The sequence below is a fragment of the Mustela erminea genome, chromosome 21, assembly GCF_009829155.1.
Source record: "Mustela erminea isolate mMusErm1 chromosome 21, mMusErm1.Pri, whole genome shotgun sequence".
Classification (NCBI taxonomy): Eukaryota; Metazoa; Chordata; class Mammalia; order Carnivora; family Mustelidae; genus Mustela; species Mustela erminea.
In genome coordinates, this window is record NC_045634.1 from 17,508,530 (window position 1) to 17,520,850 (window position 12,321).

The 12,321-nt window shown below is 38.4% G+C and overlaps 1 protein-coding gene across 1 annotated transcript; it reads left to right on the forward strand.

Annotated features, from left to right (window-relative positions):
- The first annotated feature begins 1,535 nt into the window (after positions 1-1,535).
- On the forward strand, positions 1,536-10,416 carry FGF20 (fibroblast growth factor 20). Its single transcript, XM_032329331.1, has 3 exons — positions 1,536-2,461; positions 8,183-8,286; positions 9,636-10,416. The coding sequence occupies exons 1-3, from the start codon at positions 2,176-2,178 to the stop codon at positions 9,879-9,881; spliced, it is 636 nt and encodes a 211-aa protein (XP_032185222.1). The 5' UTR covers positions 1,536-2,175; the 3' UTR covers positions 9,882-10,416.
- Positions 10,417-12,321: the final 1,905 nt, after the last annotated feature.

Below are 12,321 nucleotides of genomic sequence, written 5' to 3' on the forward strand. Positions count from 1 at the left end.
AAAGCTCATTGGTTGGTGTTTTACACTGATGTGATAATGTTTACACAGATGTGCTTTGAAATCTTGCTTATGGTGGATTTGAGGGTCCTACCATACGACAGACCGCTGTTATCTGAAAGGTGAGACAATATGACTTCTACCTGGTACAACCTTTAAAGCAGATGTAGAATATACTTTTCTAAAGTGATTTATCTGTTTATTGTTCTTAGCTAGTGTTTTTGCTTTATTTCATATCTATCAACAGTAAATCACTTGTTTTAAGGACTCTTTTATAACTTGGTTGCACAAGGGTCAGTACTTAGGGCTGTAGTGATGAAAAGATGTAACTTTACCTACTTTAAAACACGTTCCAATTAATAACAACACACACACACACACACACACACACACCCCACAAAAAAACAAAAACAAAAACAAAAAACATTCAGAGCAAATAAAATAAAGCAGTCACATTCATCTGTGCTCCCATGTTCAGACTTTTGCTGGACAGACCAACTAGACTGCAAAATTAACTACCAGACTGAAGAACTAAACTTTAGCCATTCCCTAAAACTTTTTGCTCAGGGGGAGCATAAATCTGCCAAATGATTCTCAACTCTTCTGCCACTGAAAAATTTTAATGATCTTGAATTGACTAGTGGTACAAAACCAAAGTTTTAAGGCTCATATGGACAAATATCCACCACCTTCACTTCAATGACTTTTTGTTTTACAAATAAGCAAAGGCACGATTGATTACATTTTTACCAGTAACTTTTCTTGTCTCAAAAACACATCAAAAATCAATACCATTTACTCATCTTTATAATTAAAATGTGAGCCCCCCCCCATCTAACCTTAAAGAAAATGCCTAATCTAAAAAGAACAGGGAAATGCTCTTAGATTGGGTAAGGAATACGAAAAATTCATTTTCTGTTTGTGGCAAGTAATAAGAATGTAAGCCATCTCTTTTTAACCTATTTGGGTTTACCCTCAGTCCTGAGAGTCATGATTATATTATGTTATCATACTATGTTGATGAAAAGTCCATGACCTTAGCACACAATTTAGAACTTCCATGTAGATATAAGGCAGTCCTGGTTATATCACGTGCTATCTGAGTAAAGATAAACATTAAAGAGAACCTGGGAAGGGGGGGGGGTGTATGTGTTCCTAACCTAACCTTGATTATGTAAAGAAAATCCCCCATCTAAATGATAAAAGAAAAAAGTAATGCTTGTACATTTTATTAGTGTTTTAAAATTAGTGAGTTAAACTGTCAAAGCTTTGATTTTCCTTTCATGTGTGTCTGGGCAGGTCTAAGCCTCAGGTAACACCCTTTTTCCTTCTCTCTCTCTTACCTTTCTTTGCACCTGTCCACTGCAGGCTCCCAGCAGCTCTCAAGGAGTCCAATTCTCCTCTTCTCCCCTTTTCCTCCTCCCACCCACCCCCTCCTCCACCCCCTCCGCCCACCTTCTCAGCGGCAGCCCCCCCTTCTCCTTCTTCTATATACCTGCCAAGCTGGGCTCCTTGTTAGCAGCGATCTATCACTGCAAAGGAGCTCACATCAAAGGCGGTTGCACAGCAGTAGCCGAACAGCCTCACGGTTGTCCCAAAGACAACCCCAAAGAGGGGCCTTCGCTGCGCCTCCCCGACGTTGCTGGCTAGCTTTGGCCAAGTGTGGGAATGATTTTTGCGACAGCATGGATAGAGAATCGTCAAGGGCCCCTTTTGGTCACTTCCGAAGAGCAAAAACGTGTTGAGAGGAGACCGGTTTAAGATTTCAAACAGAACCTCCCCAGTGCGCATGAAAGGACTTGATTAGCATATGTCAAGAGGACCCGCATATATACTCGCCGTGTATGTACGCAGGACTCTGATCTGATCAGTTTGCGGAGTTGGAGCCTCAGCCCCCAGCCCCAGCCCCCAGCCGGGTATTGGCAGCGGCCGCTTATAGATGTTCCTGCAAAGCCAGCAGCCGGCTCCCACCTACCCAAGGAGAGAAGATCGCTCCAAGACAGTGAAAACTCCCCTGCTATCTCAGTGCAAAGTCCATTCAGCGACCTCACAGGAGTAACCGGGTCTTTTTGCGCCTGTTTTGCTCTATTTTTTCTCCATTCACGTCCCCATCCCCGCTACATTTTTGACTGGGGTCTTTTGTTTCCCGGATCCTCCGCCTCTCCCCCTGGCCCTTCCATGGCTCCCTTAGCCGAAGTCGGGGGCTTCCTCGGTGGCCTGGAGGGCTTGGGCCAGCAGGTGGGCTCGCACTTCCTGCTGCCTCCTGCCGGGGAGCGGCCGCCTCTGCTGGGCGAGCGCCGGGGCGCGGTGGAGCGGGGCGCCCGCGGCGGGCCTGGGGCTGCGGAGCTGGCGCACCTGCACGGCATCCTGCGCCGCCGGCAGCTCTACTGCCGCACGGGCTTCCACCTGCAGATCCTGCCCGACGGCAGCGTGCAGGGCACCCGGCAGGACCACAGCCTCTTCGGTACGTACCAGCCCCCCGGCCTCCCAGCCCCCCGGCTCCTCTTCTCCACCCGGTGCTGAGGGAGCTCCCGGAACCCATCCGGTTCGAGGTGCGGGCTGGGACTGAAGGGCGGGCCAGCGCAGGGACAGGGAGGACTTTCCTGCTCGCTTCCCGAGGCAGTCTCTAGCAGGCCTGCAGCTCCAGACGCTGGGGGGCGGGAGGAGAAACGCTGGGTGCTCCTCACGCACCTTTCGCCTGTCCTTTTCTGCTGCCTGGGACCAGAGCTGGACTCGGAATCACTTGGACTTGGACTCGGGAGCTTGCACTTCTTACCTCGCAGGCAGTTTTCGTGTTTTTTTTGTTTTTTGTTTTTTTTAAAATCCCGATGTTATTTTCTCCTACTTCCTGTCACGTTTCCTCCAGTACCGTTTTCTTATCCAGAATTAATATCGCAAGCCTTCCGCTTCTTTAAACATGCCCCACAGCTATGCAGCTTTTAAAAATGCATTCAGGGCTCCTGGTCAGAGGGTCGCTCTCTTATCGGATGGGGGCATTTATGTAAATATTCACTCAAAGAGGTAACAGATGAACTTTCAGGGAGCTACTGGTAGGCTCACCTGTAGGCTCACTGGTAGGCTTAATTCTTTGAGCGTAAGTTCTACTTGGGCGAGAAAAGGAAAACACACACACACACATACACACACACACACACACACACACCCCACCCGGCTGGCTACTGAGCATGCCCAGTCGTTCAGCCAAGCTCCTCTTAAGAAATTGTGAAACGGGAAAGCAAAGATCTTAGTATTGACCGTCTGTAAGAGGAAATGGGGAAGCGAAAGAGGATATGGGTGGGAACACAGAGAGACGTGTTTCTGAATGCCTCCAGCAAGCCCGGGAGCAGAAGGAGTTAAAAGAAAGAAACAAACGAAGGATCCTTGTGACACTAGGTTGGGAAATCATAGGTCTCTACTGTTAATTACTCCCTAACACCATGTGTGACCAGCAAGTGCCTTCAACAGTCTGAGGCTTAATTCTTCTTTTCTGTGCAATGGTGGAGTTAAATTAGGTGATTTAAAAATGCTCTCAGGTTCTAACATCTCAGGATCTTTTACCCCCACTGCGGGAGTTTTCATCATATTAGAGTTAACCCGGTAGCATTCTCAAAGGATTTTTGATCATCAAACTTGGGACGTTACTGGAGAGATTTATTGTATTTTTTTAAAGTACCATTTACTCGTTGGCAGCAACGTGAAAGGGCCCAACATCTGTCTTCCTTTCTTTTCCTTAACACTGAGGGATTCTTTGAGAATCTCATCTCTGAATGGTCCTCTCTTATCTTGTCCCCTTCCCCTTGTTCTTATACTCTCATTCCTTTTTTTGGCTTGCAGTACTCATTAAAACTTTGCAGAAGTGTAAATCTCGGTTTGAGGGGCATTTGTAACTCTAGATGTAGAAATGAGCATGTGGTGGTCATTTGGTAGCACTTAAAGGCTTAGAAAATTAACTTTTTAAAACCCATATGGTTGCAGCTTCCGCTGATCTCTTCCAAATTCCCATTGACTATGAGTCAAGAGTGTCATGACCTATTGGCCAACCTTGGGGTCACTTTTAGAAAGTGGTTTCTGAATTGAGGAGGCTGAGATTCTGGTTCTAAAGAACTTTGCTGACACCAGGTGGCTCAGTTTTCTTGCTTTTAAAAATTACCGAACTCCATTCATTATTGAAAAAAAATCATCCAGCTACTAGAAAGATTTAGAAATGAACACAAATGTGGTGAGGCCTATAAGCAGAGCAGGTAGAAGTTAAGCTGAGGTAATACTCAGACTCCCTTCCCTACCCCCACCCCTTGTGATACATAGTAGAGCCTTGGACACCTTTAAGACACTTGTGGTTCACCTGTAACTCCCCCATGACACAAGTTGCTTCTTTCAGATTGTGTCTCTTTATAAGACTATAGGAAGAGATATAAATCTATGGGAAGAGATTATAAATATTTGTAGACTTGATAACATTCATTAACCTGGTATTTAAATCATTTCCTTAAAAAATATTTTATATCAGAATTGCTATCTTCTACAATATATTTTTGCTAAAATTTTACATAATTATTTAGTAATTGCAAAAATATGAGTTAAACGTATTTTGTGATAGTTTAAGTCACTATGGTGGGAGGCTACATATCAAAACAAAATATCTACTGTTACACAAAGGGAAAAGAACCCAGGTTAGTTCTGATAGCCTAAGGAGGTTTGAACAGCCTCTGCCATGCCCTACAGCGCATCCTAGTGGCGTTGGATGGCTAAGACATCATAAGGGAGTAGAGGTGAGAAGAAAGTTTGTTTCGCATGTATATCATATGCTTCTCTCTGTATTTGCCTTCTTTTTCTAGCACCTCAGTTATTCATTATGAGATCATTTTGGCATTTTTTCTTTTAAACTCATTTATGTGCCATCAAAGTGAGAATTTTGAAAAAGCTTGAGAATGGGTATTTGTGATGTTAAAGTAAGTAACATGTTTGATAGTTTATACTAATTTTCCCATGATTGATGATGTGAAAAATTCAGAATCCTGTATTTAAAATTTGAAAACCACATCAATAGAAGCTAAACAAAAAGGTTCCAGTGAGGTTAAAATAATTTCCTATCTGAGTTCCCTCTACATTTATGATAGAGTTTTTCTGCACAGTAGTACAGTAGGACGATTTTACCTAATATGTAAACATGGAATCATTACTTAAAAAAAAGTTTAACCTGAGATCAAACATACTCCTTTAAAGGCTTTTCCTTTATTCTCCCCTATTCTCCATAGATTTGTCTGATGTGGTTGCATTGTGGGTTGACTCACCTGTTTATTATGATTCTTAAAAAGGCTGGCTTTGAAAATGATACCAGAAAGACAAAGTTCCTCCAAGTCTTTTTATGGGACACTGGGCATTAGAAAATCTATCTAAAATCTGTGATTACCTCTTAAGGAAAGTTTTTCATGTCTACTCTTTGTTAAGGAATTAGCTTAGTTGCCACCTCATATTATAAATAAGAAAGACTTGTCAAATCCCATTTAAGAATCAAGTGATTACAAATTACTATGTGGTATACTATTTCCTTGAGGAGAAAAAGGATCAGAATTTAAAAGTGTGGCTAAAATCTTTAAGAGGAACTCAAAAAACACATAACCTTTTTCCCATCAATCTCTGTGAGCCATTGCAAAATTATTAATGCCTGGTTAAGGATGAAGTTTTAGATGTTGTTTAATAAATTTGAAGCTATGAATACAATTGTTCTAAAAATATATGTGATTTCTACAACTACAGATTTTTTACAAGATAACAGCATTATCTTAAAATGAGAAGTAAAGTATAGGTGGTTTACCATTTATTATTGAAAGAAAAAATAGATACTTTATAAGACCTGTTATATGAATAGTTTATATGGAAATGAAACATTTTTTGAAACTTACATTTTATTGTACTTGGAAATTGGTTCTCTTATACATCCTAATCATTTAATCAGTCTCTGGTTTTTGAAAGACAAGAGCATCTTAATGTAAGTCAGATATTTAAAGAGAATTAAGTTACATTATAGTGAGCCCTCATATACTTTTCCATTTGAATTTAGCATTCAATACAACTTCAAGTAATTATACATTTGTAAGTATATCCTGGATGAAATTCTATTAATATTACCTTCTTTTATGGATCATGTTTTAGGTCTTTTTATTTCTAACAGGAACCACTCACTAATGAGCTTGACCATAGGTTAAACTTTTTTTACTCTCCACCTCTATGTCCATCATTCCAGTGACTATCCTATGGAGTCTGTGTCTTCCCGCTGTATCTTATCTTCTCTCTTTTGGCTCTCAATTAAGGGCACTGAATCTTTCAAGCCACTTATAGTCTATTTGGTAGTGTATTCTTGTTATAAGGTCCTTGATAGCTCTAGCGTTGTACATGATCTGCCAATCGTTTGAAAGAGCTAATTTGAGCTCTTGAGAATCTATGTTTAGAGCTTAAGAATCTATGTTTCTGCCAAAGAATGAATTAGGCTCTGGACAGAATAGAACTCTCTGTATAAGGGTTAGCCAGATTTTGGACTTTCTCTTGGCCTTGGGAACACCACATGTCCAAACAGGAATCTGTACAATAAATCAAGATATGACTTAAGAATGAAAGTCAGACTAAACAGTGCACATTTATATTGCTTGTACAGCTTAAGAAGGAGGAAAGGGGTGAAGGTAGAAAACTGTTAAAGGCAGTTTCAACCAGAGAAAGTGTGTCTATATATATTTTCAACAAAGAGTCTAAAGAACAAGATAAAGAAATTATTCCAAAGGTTAGTGTGTACAAAGAAAAAGAGTGATGCAAAGGGAACATTATTTCTTTTACTGTGGTGTATTCGTGTATTAGTAGGAGAATGTTTGATACTGGTTTATCTATTGATAAATGAAAATAATTTTAGAAAGTTATTGATAACAAAATCTACTTGCATTCTAAAATCTCAGTATTTGTCTATCATATTTAATGAAGTATACAGTCCTTTTACTTCTTTGAACTATCATATTTATTTTTAAGAACCATGTGACAGGTTCTTATTACACATACTGTGTAATCTATAACATATAGATTACATATATAATATATAGATAATATTTAATATACCTATATACCTATATAGATATATCTCCATTGGGTTTGAAACCAATGGATAGTCCTGAAGTAGAAACGCTGGATTAGGGCTCAGAAGATGAGTTCAAGTGTCAGTTCTACTAATTTCGAATTTCATATTCTTAGGCAATTCAATAAATCCTTTTGAGCCTCAGTTTCTTTCTATGTAAAAATGGGGACAATAATATCTTCCATGCCTATATTAGGGAATTGTTTTTTTTTTTTGAAGACCAGATAGAAAATATAAGTCAAAACCCTTTATAAACTATAAAACACTAATGTATCCATATAAGGTATACTGGCTGTTGGGAGAAAAAGATGGACTTGATTCATAGTTAGCAAAACCAAAACAAAACAATTAATAGAACAGGGCGCCTGGGTGGCTCAGTGGTTAAAGCCTCTGCCTTCGGCTCAGGTCATGATCCCAGGGTCCTGGGATCGAGCCTCACATCGGGCTCTCTGCTCAGCAGGGAGCCTGCCTCCTCCTCCTCTCTCTTTTTGCCTGCCTCTCTGCCTACTTGTGGTCTGTCAAATAAATAAAAAATCTTTAAAAAAACCCAAATAATTAATATAACATATGTAATTAACTAATGGAATCATAGAGAACTAGGAACATCTCTATTATGTACTAATTTATGATAATAATAGCTTCATTTGTTGAATGCCTAAATGTGTCAGTCCTTATCACTCTTCTGGAAAGAGGCATTTTGCTTATTTTGTACATGAGGAAACTGAACCCCAAAGACGATAAATGACTCGTGTGGACAGACTGGTCAGTAAGTTACTATGAAATTTTAAATTACTGTAAATTTCAAGGTACATTATGCAAGTCAGTCTGGTTTAAGGTTTTATACCTTTAACATTACACCATGATGGACAACTTTTCTTTTTAGGTTTTTTTTTTTTCATCTGTAAAATGGGAAGACCATCATAATAAGATGACTAAATAGTACTTTTCAGCTTATGAAGGAGTTCTGCCTACATTATTATATTTAGCAATATTGGTTTACTCCTCGGAAGATTTTCAGTAATCACATGTTCATTAATAAGTATGTCATTATTTTGTTTATAAATGCAGGTATCCTGGAATTCATCAGTGTGGCAGTGGGGCTGGTCAGTATTAGAGGTGTGGACAGTGGTCTTTACCTTGGAATGAATGACAAAGGAGAACTCTATGGCTCAGTATGTATTTTATTTTATTCTTATTTTTTCTCAGTACGTATTTTAAAAACATTATTGTAATTCTTAAAATTATGACTATTTTGCCAGTAAAAAAACTACCAATAATGCATGTCAGAAGAAACATATAAAATACATATATGTAGAAATTAAATATTTATATTCCAATTATTTTCCATATGTTGGGTAGTAGTATACTAACTCAATTTCATTTTTTTTTTTTTTAGAGAGTGAGCACATGCATGCAAGAGGGGTAGGGAGGGCCAGGAGGAGTGGGAGAGAGAGAATTTTAAGCAGGTTCCACACCCCGTGTGACCCTGACATCTCACAACCCTGAGATCATGACCTGAGCTGAAATCAAGATTTGGGCACTTAACCAATTGAGCCACCCAGGTGCCCTCAATTATAGTTTTTAAGCCCCAAACATCTACTGCTTTCAGCTTGCTAGTCTGCTTGCCTATTATCCTGAGTCTTTCTACTTCCCTCCATGTTTTGATTATTCCTACCAGAGACACAGAAATAAAGACAATTTCTTCTTGCCATGTTAAATTCTTTTCACCTTCACATTTATTTAATGTAAATTTTCTCTACCTGTGATCACCTTCCATAGCTAAGTATTTATGTTGCTGATTTTCGTAAATAGGAAACGACTGAATGAAGTCCTAAGATATTGTGGACAACAGAAAATGGCAACTACATATCTGGTTGACCATATCTGGATAATTAAAGAGCTATGACTCAAAAAGTAACTGTGTTCTCTCTCTTAGGATAAGATACAGTTCAACTTAAAAAGGCAAGAAATCATTGGGCCTTTACTACATTTACCTAATGGTAACCTCTAGATGAAAGTTAATGATGGGAAATGTATCATCAACCAATTAATAAATACATTTAGGGAAGATATATGATTTGGAGTGATGGTTTTGAATTAGGAATTTGGATGTTAGCAAGATCTTGACACGTTTCAAAATGACAGTACAGACTTGCTATGTAGAACTTTCTAACAACAGAACAAGATAAATACAGGCTTGTTTGGTGGGGATGGTGGTAGGAGAAAGATATAATGAAACATGGGAAAGTTCTGGATATTTATTAAGTATTTGACAATAAAACTGAGAACTCACACTTAATTTAAAATTATTTGAAATAAACTACTAAGAAGTTTAGTTGCCTGGAAGAATTCCAGGTAATGTAAGAACTAAAACAAAATAAAGCAAAAACAATTCATCCTTTCCTCCTTCTTTGACAAAGATATTATTGTAAGCAAGGCAATACAAATATAGAGATGAGACTTTTCTAAGGAAATTCTCACAAAGGTATTTTTTTAATGGTAGTTACCTTCTGTCTTACAGGAGAAATTGACTTCTGAATGCATCTTTAGAGAGCAATTTGAAGAGAACTGGTATAATACCTATTCATCCAACATATATAAACATGGAGACACTGGCCGTAGGTATTTCGTGGCACTTAACAAAGATGGAACTCCAAGAGATGGTGCCAGGTCCAAAAGACATCAGAAATTTACACATTTCCTGCCTAGACCAGTGGATCCAGAAAGAGTTCCTGAATTGTACAAGGACATACTGATGTACAGTTGAAGCATGACAGTGTCTTCGCTGAAGAGCCAAGCTACAACCATTCTCTCTCGTCAGAGTTCACACTGTAAAATAGTAACCCGGGAGTCTTCTCAAAATGTTATGGAGTTTTCTCCTGGGTGGCTGAATTTGGGAAGAATATTGAGAACAAGAAAAATAATATTTTGGCTGGAAGTAGATCAAGACCTCTCTTTATAAGTGGGTTAAGTTCCCTTAGGTTCATTGGTTCAGTCCTTACTGGTAGATTGAAGCTGAAAATCTGTTGAACTGTGGATGATGGGAACCCCACCTGGTTTGCTGCTGGTACCTCACCTCTCTGGATTATGTTTACTTCAGAAGTTACATTAAAAGTAGATACTTCATGTTGAAGAGATAAATTGACACTGTTGACCAAGATTATTGCTACATAAAGTCTGAGGACCTTGTAGGCTTTTGTAGGTTACAGAATGATATGTAAAACTCTGGATGAAACATGAGCTATAGAACATGCCACATCAAGATGGAACATTTTTTTTTTAAGGATGGACCTATTTATACATTTTCGATTTGCAAATATTTATTATATATATTTATTTATTAAAGAGTTTATTTTTTACTGGTATATGAAGATAATGCAAAGGAAAAAAAAACCCAACAAAACTTTTATTGTGCCAGTACTTTCTTGTGATGTCCTGAGCTGTAGAGAAGACATCCTTTTTGCATCATAGAAAACATAGAATAAAATCTTGAATTTCTTTTTAAAAATAAAGTATAGCATAGACAATACATTTTTTTGCAGTCAATTGCCTTCTAAATGTAACATTGGTTCCTTTGGCTTAGAAAAATGTTTTATCAAATTGTATTGAATTCAACACACATTCAAAAGGGAATTAAACATTTTTATTTTGTATTTTGGTCTCATTCCTTTTTAGGTGAAAGTTGTTCTACTTATATAACATATTTTTTAAATGACAAAAATTCTAGGCTCCTTGGAGAAATACTTTGATATTTAGCAAACTTGTAATGCTGAAAATTATGAAACATGATAGGCAATTTATGCACACTTATTTTCTTGATTCGGTGTAGCAAAGACTCAATTTTTTTTTCCTACTATGATCACAGGAGAATTAGTCTATGTAGCATTAGCATTAATAATGGTATCTGAGTCTGGTACCTTTTTCATTATATCTCTATTTAGTCATATATTCATGAAAGCCTATTATACAGAAGAAATATTTAGGCACTAAGGATGATGGTGGTCAAGACAGAAGTGAGCCCTTCCTAGAACTTAATGGCTTGTAGGAGAAACAGAAGATAAACAAGTAAGCTAACAGATAAATGCTGTAATGCTGTAAGTGTGAATTGTGATGTGGTCCTCGGGGGAAACAAGGTTCTGACACAAAAAAGAAAGAACAAATTTAGGTAGGATGAAGGGGCTTCTCTAAGGAGATGGCATTCTTCACGGGCTGTAAAGAATTTGAAGGAGCTACCCAGCCTAAGAGGAGAGTAAGAGCCTGATAAGAAGAGGAAGCAAAGCCTGGCCTCCGTATGGTGAGAAGGAGCTTTGTGGTGGGAGTTTAGTGAGCAGCGGGGACAGGAGCACAAGTAAGTTTAGACAGTTTTGCACATACAAATCTGGTATGTTCTTGGAGACATTTCTTTTTTTTGTTGTTTTACTTTGTTTTGTTTTATTTTATTTTTTCTTATTAACATATGATGTATTATTAGCCCCAGGGGTACAGGTCTGTGAATCGTCAGGCTTACATACTTCACAGCACTCACCGTAGCACATGCCCTTCCCAAGGTCCATAACCCAACTGAAGACCTTTCTTAAGGTTTTGTTTGCTTCTGCCCTGCAGTTGTCAATGTCATCACTCTTAGATGCTGCATTGGCCCTGAGGATGTTGTGATGATAATGGTAGCAGCTGCCACCAGTTCCCAACTTGGAAGGTTTGATGAAGCACAGATTGCTGGGTCCCAGACCTAGAGTGTCTGATGTATAGGTCTGGGGTAGGGTCTAAAAATTTGAATTTTTAAGAGGTTTCCAGGTGGTATTGATGTGGTTGGCCTGGACATCACATTCTGAGAATCACTAGGCTAGAACAATGTTTCTCACACTTTAATGTATGTACAAAATCATCTAGGGGGTGATTTTTTTTTTATTATTATTATTAGTCTCATATATCACATATATATTAAATAATGTGTTCACATACCACTTCCCTTTAGGAGTATCAAGTGAAATCTATTCAGATACCTAGTAGATCTATTAGGACTTTGTTTTATCTTACCATTCCTTTAGCCAGCACTTACATTTATAATGCAGTGTATGAAAAGTGCCAGTTTTGTGAATTAACTAATGATCGGAAATATTGTATATACATACACACACACACCAAAACTCTGACTTTATTCGATAAGTTGTTATGCCTATAAATAGGCAGTTTCTAATTTCTAATGGTAA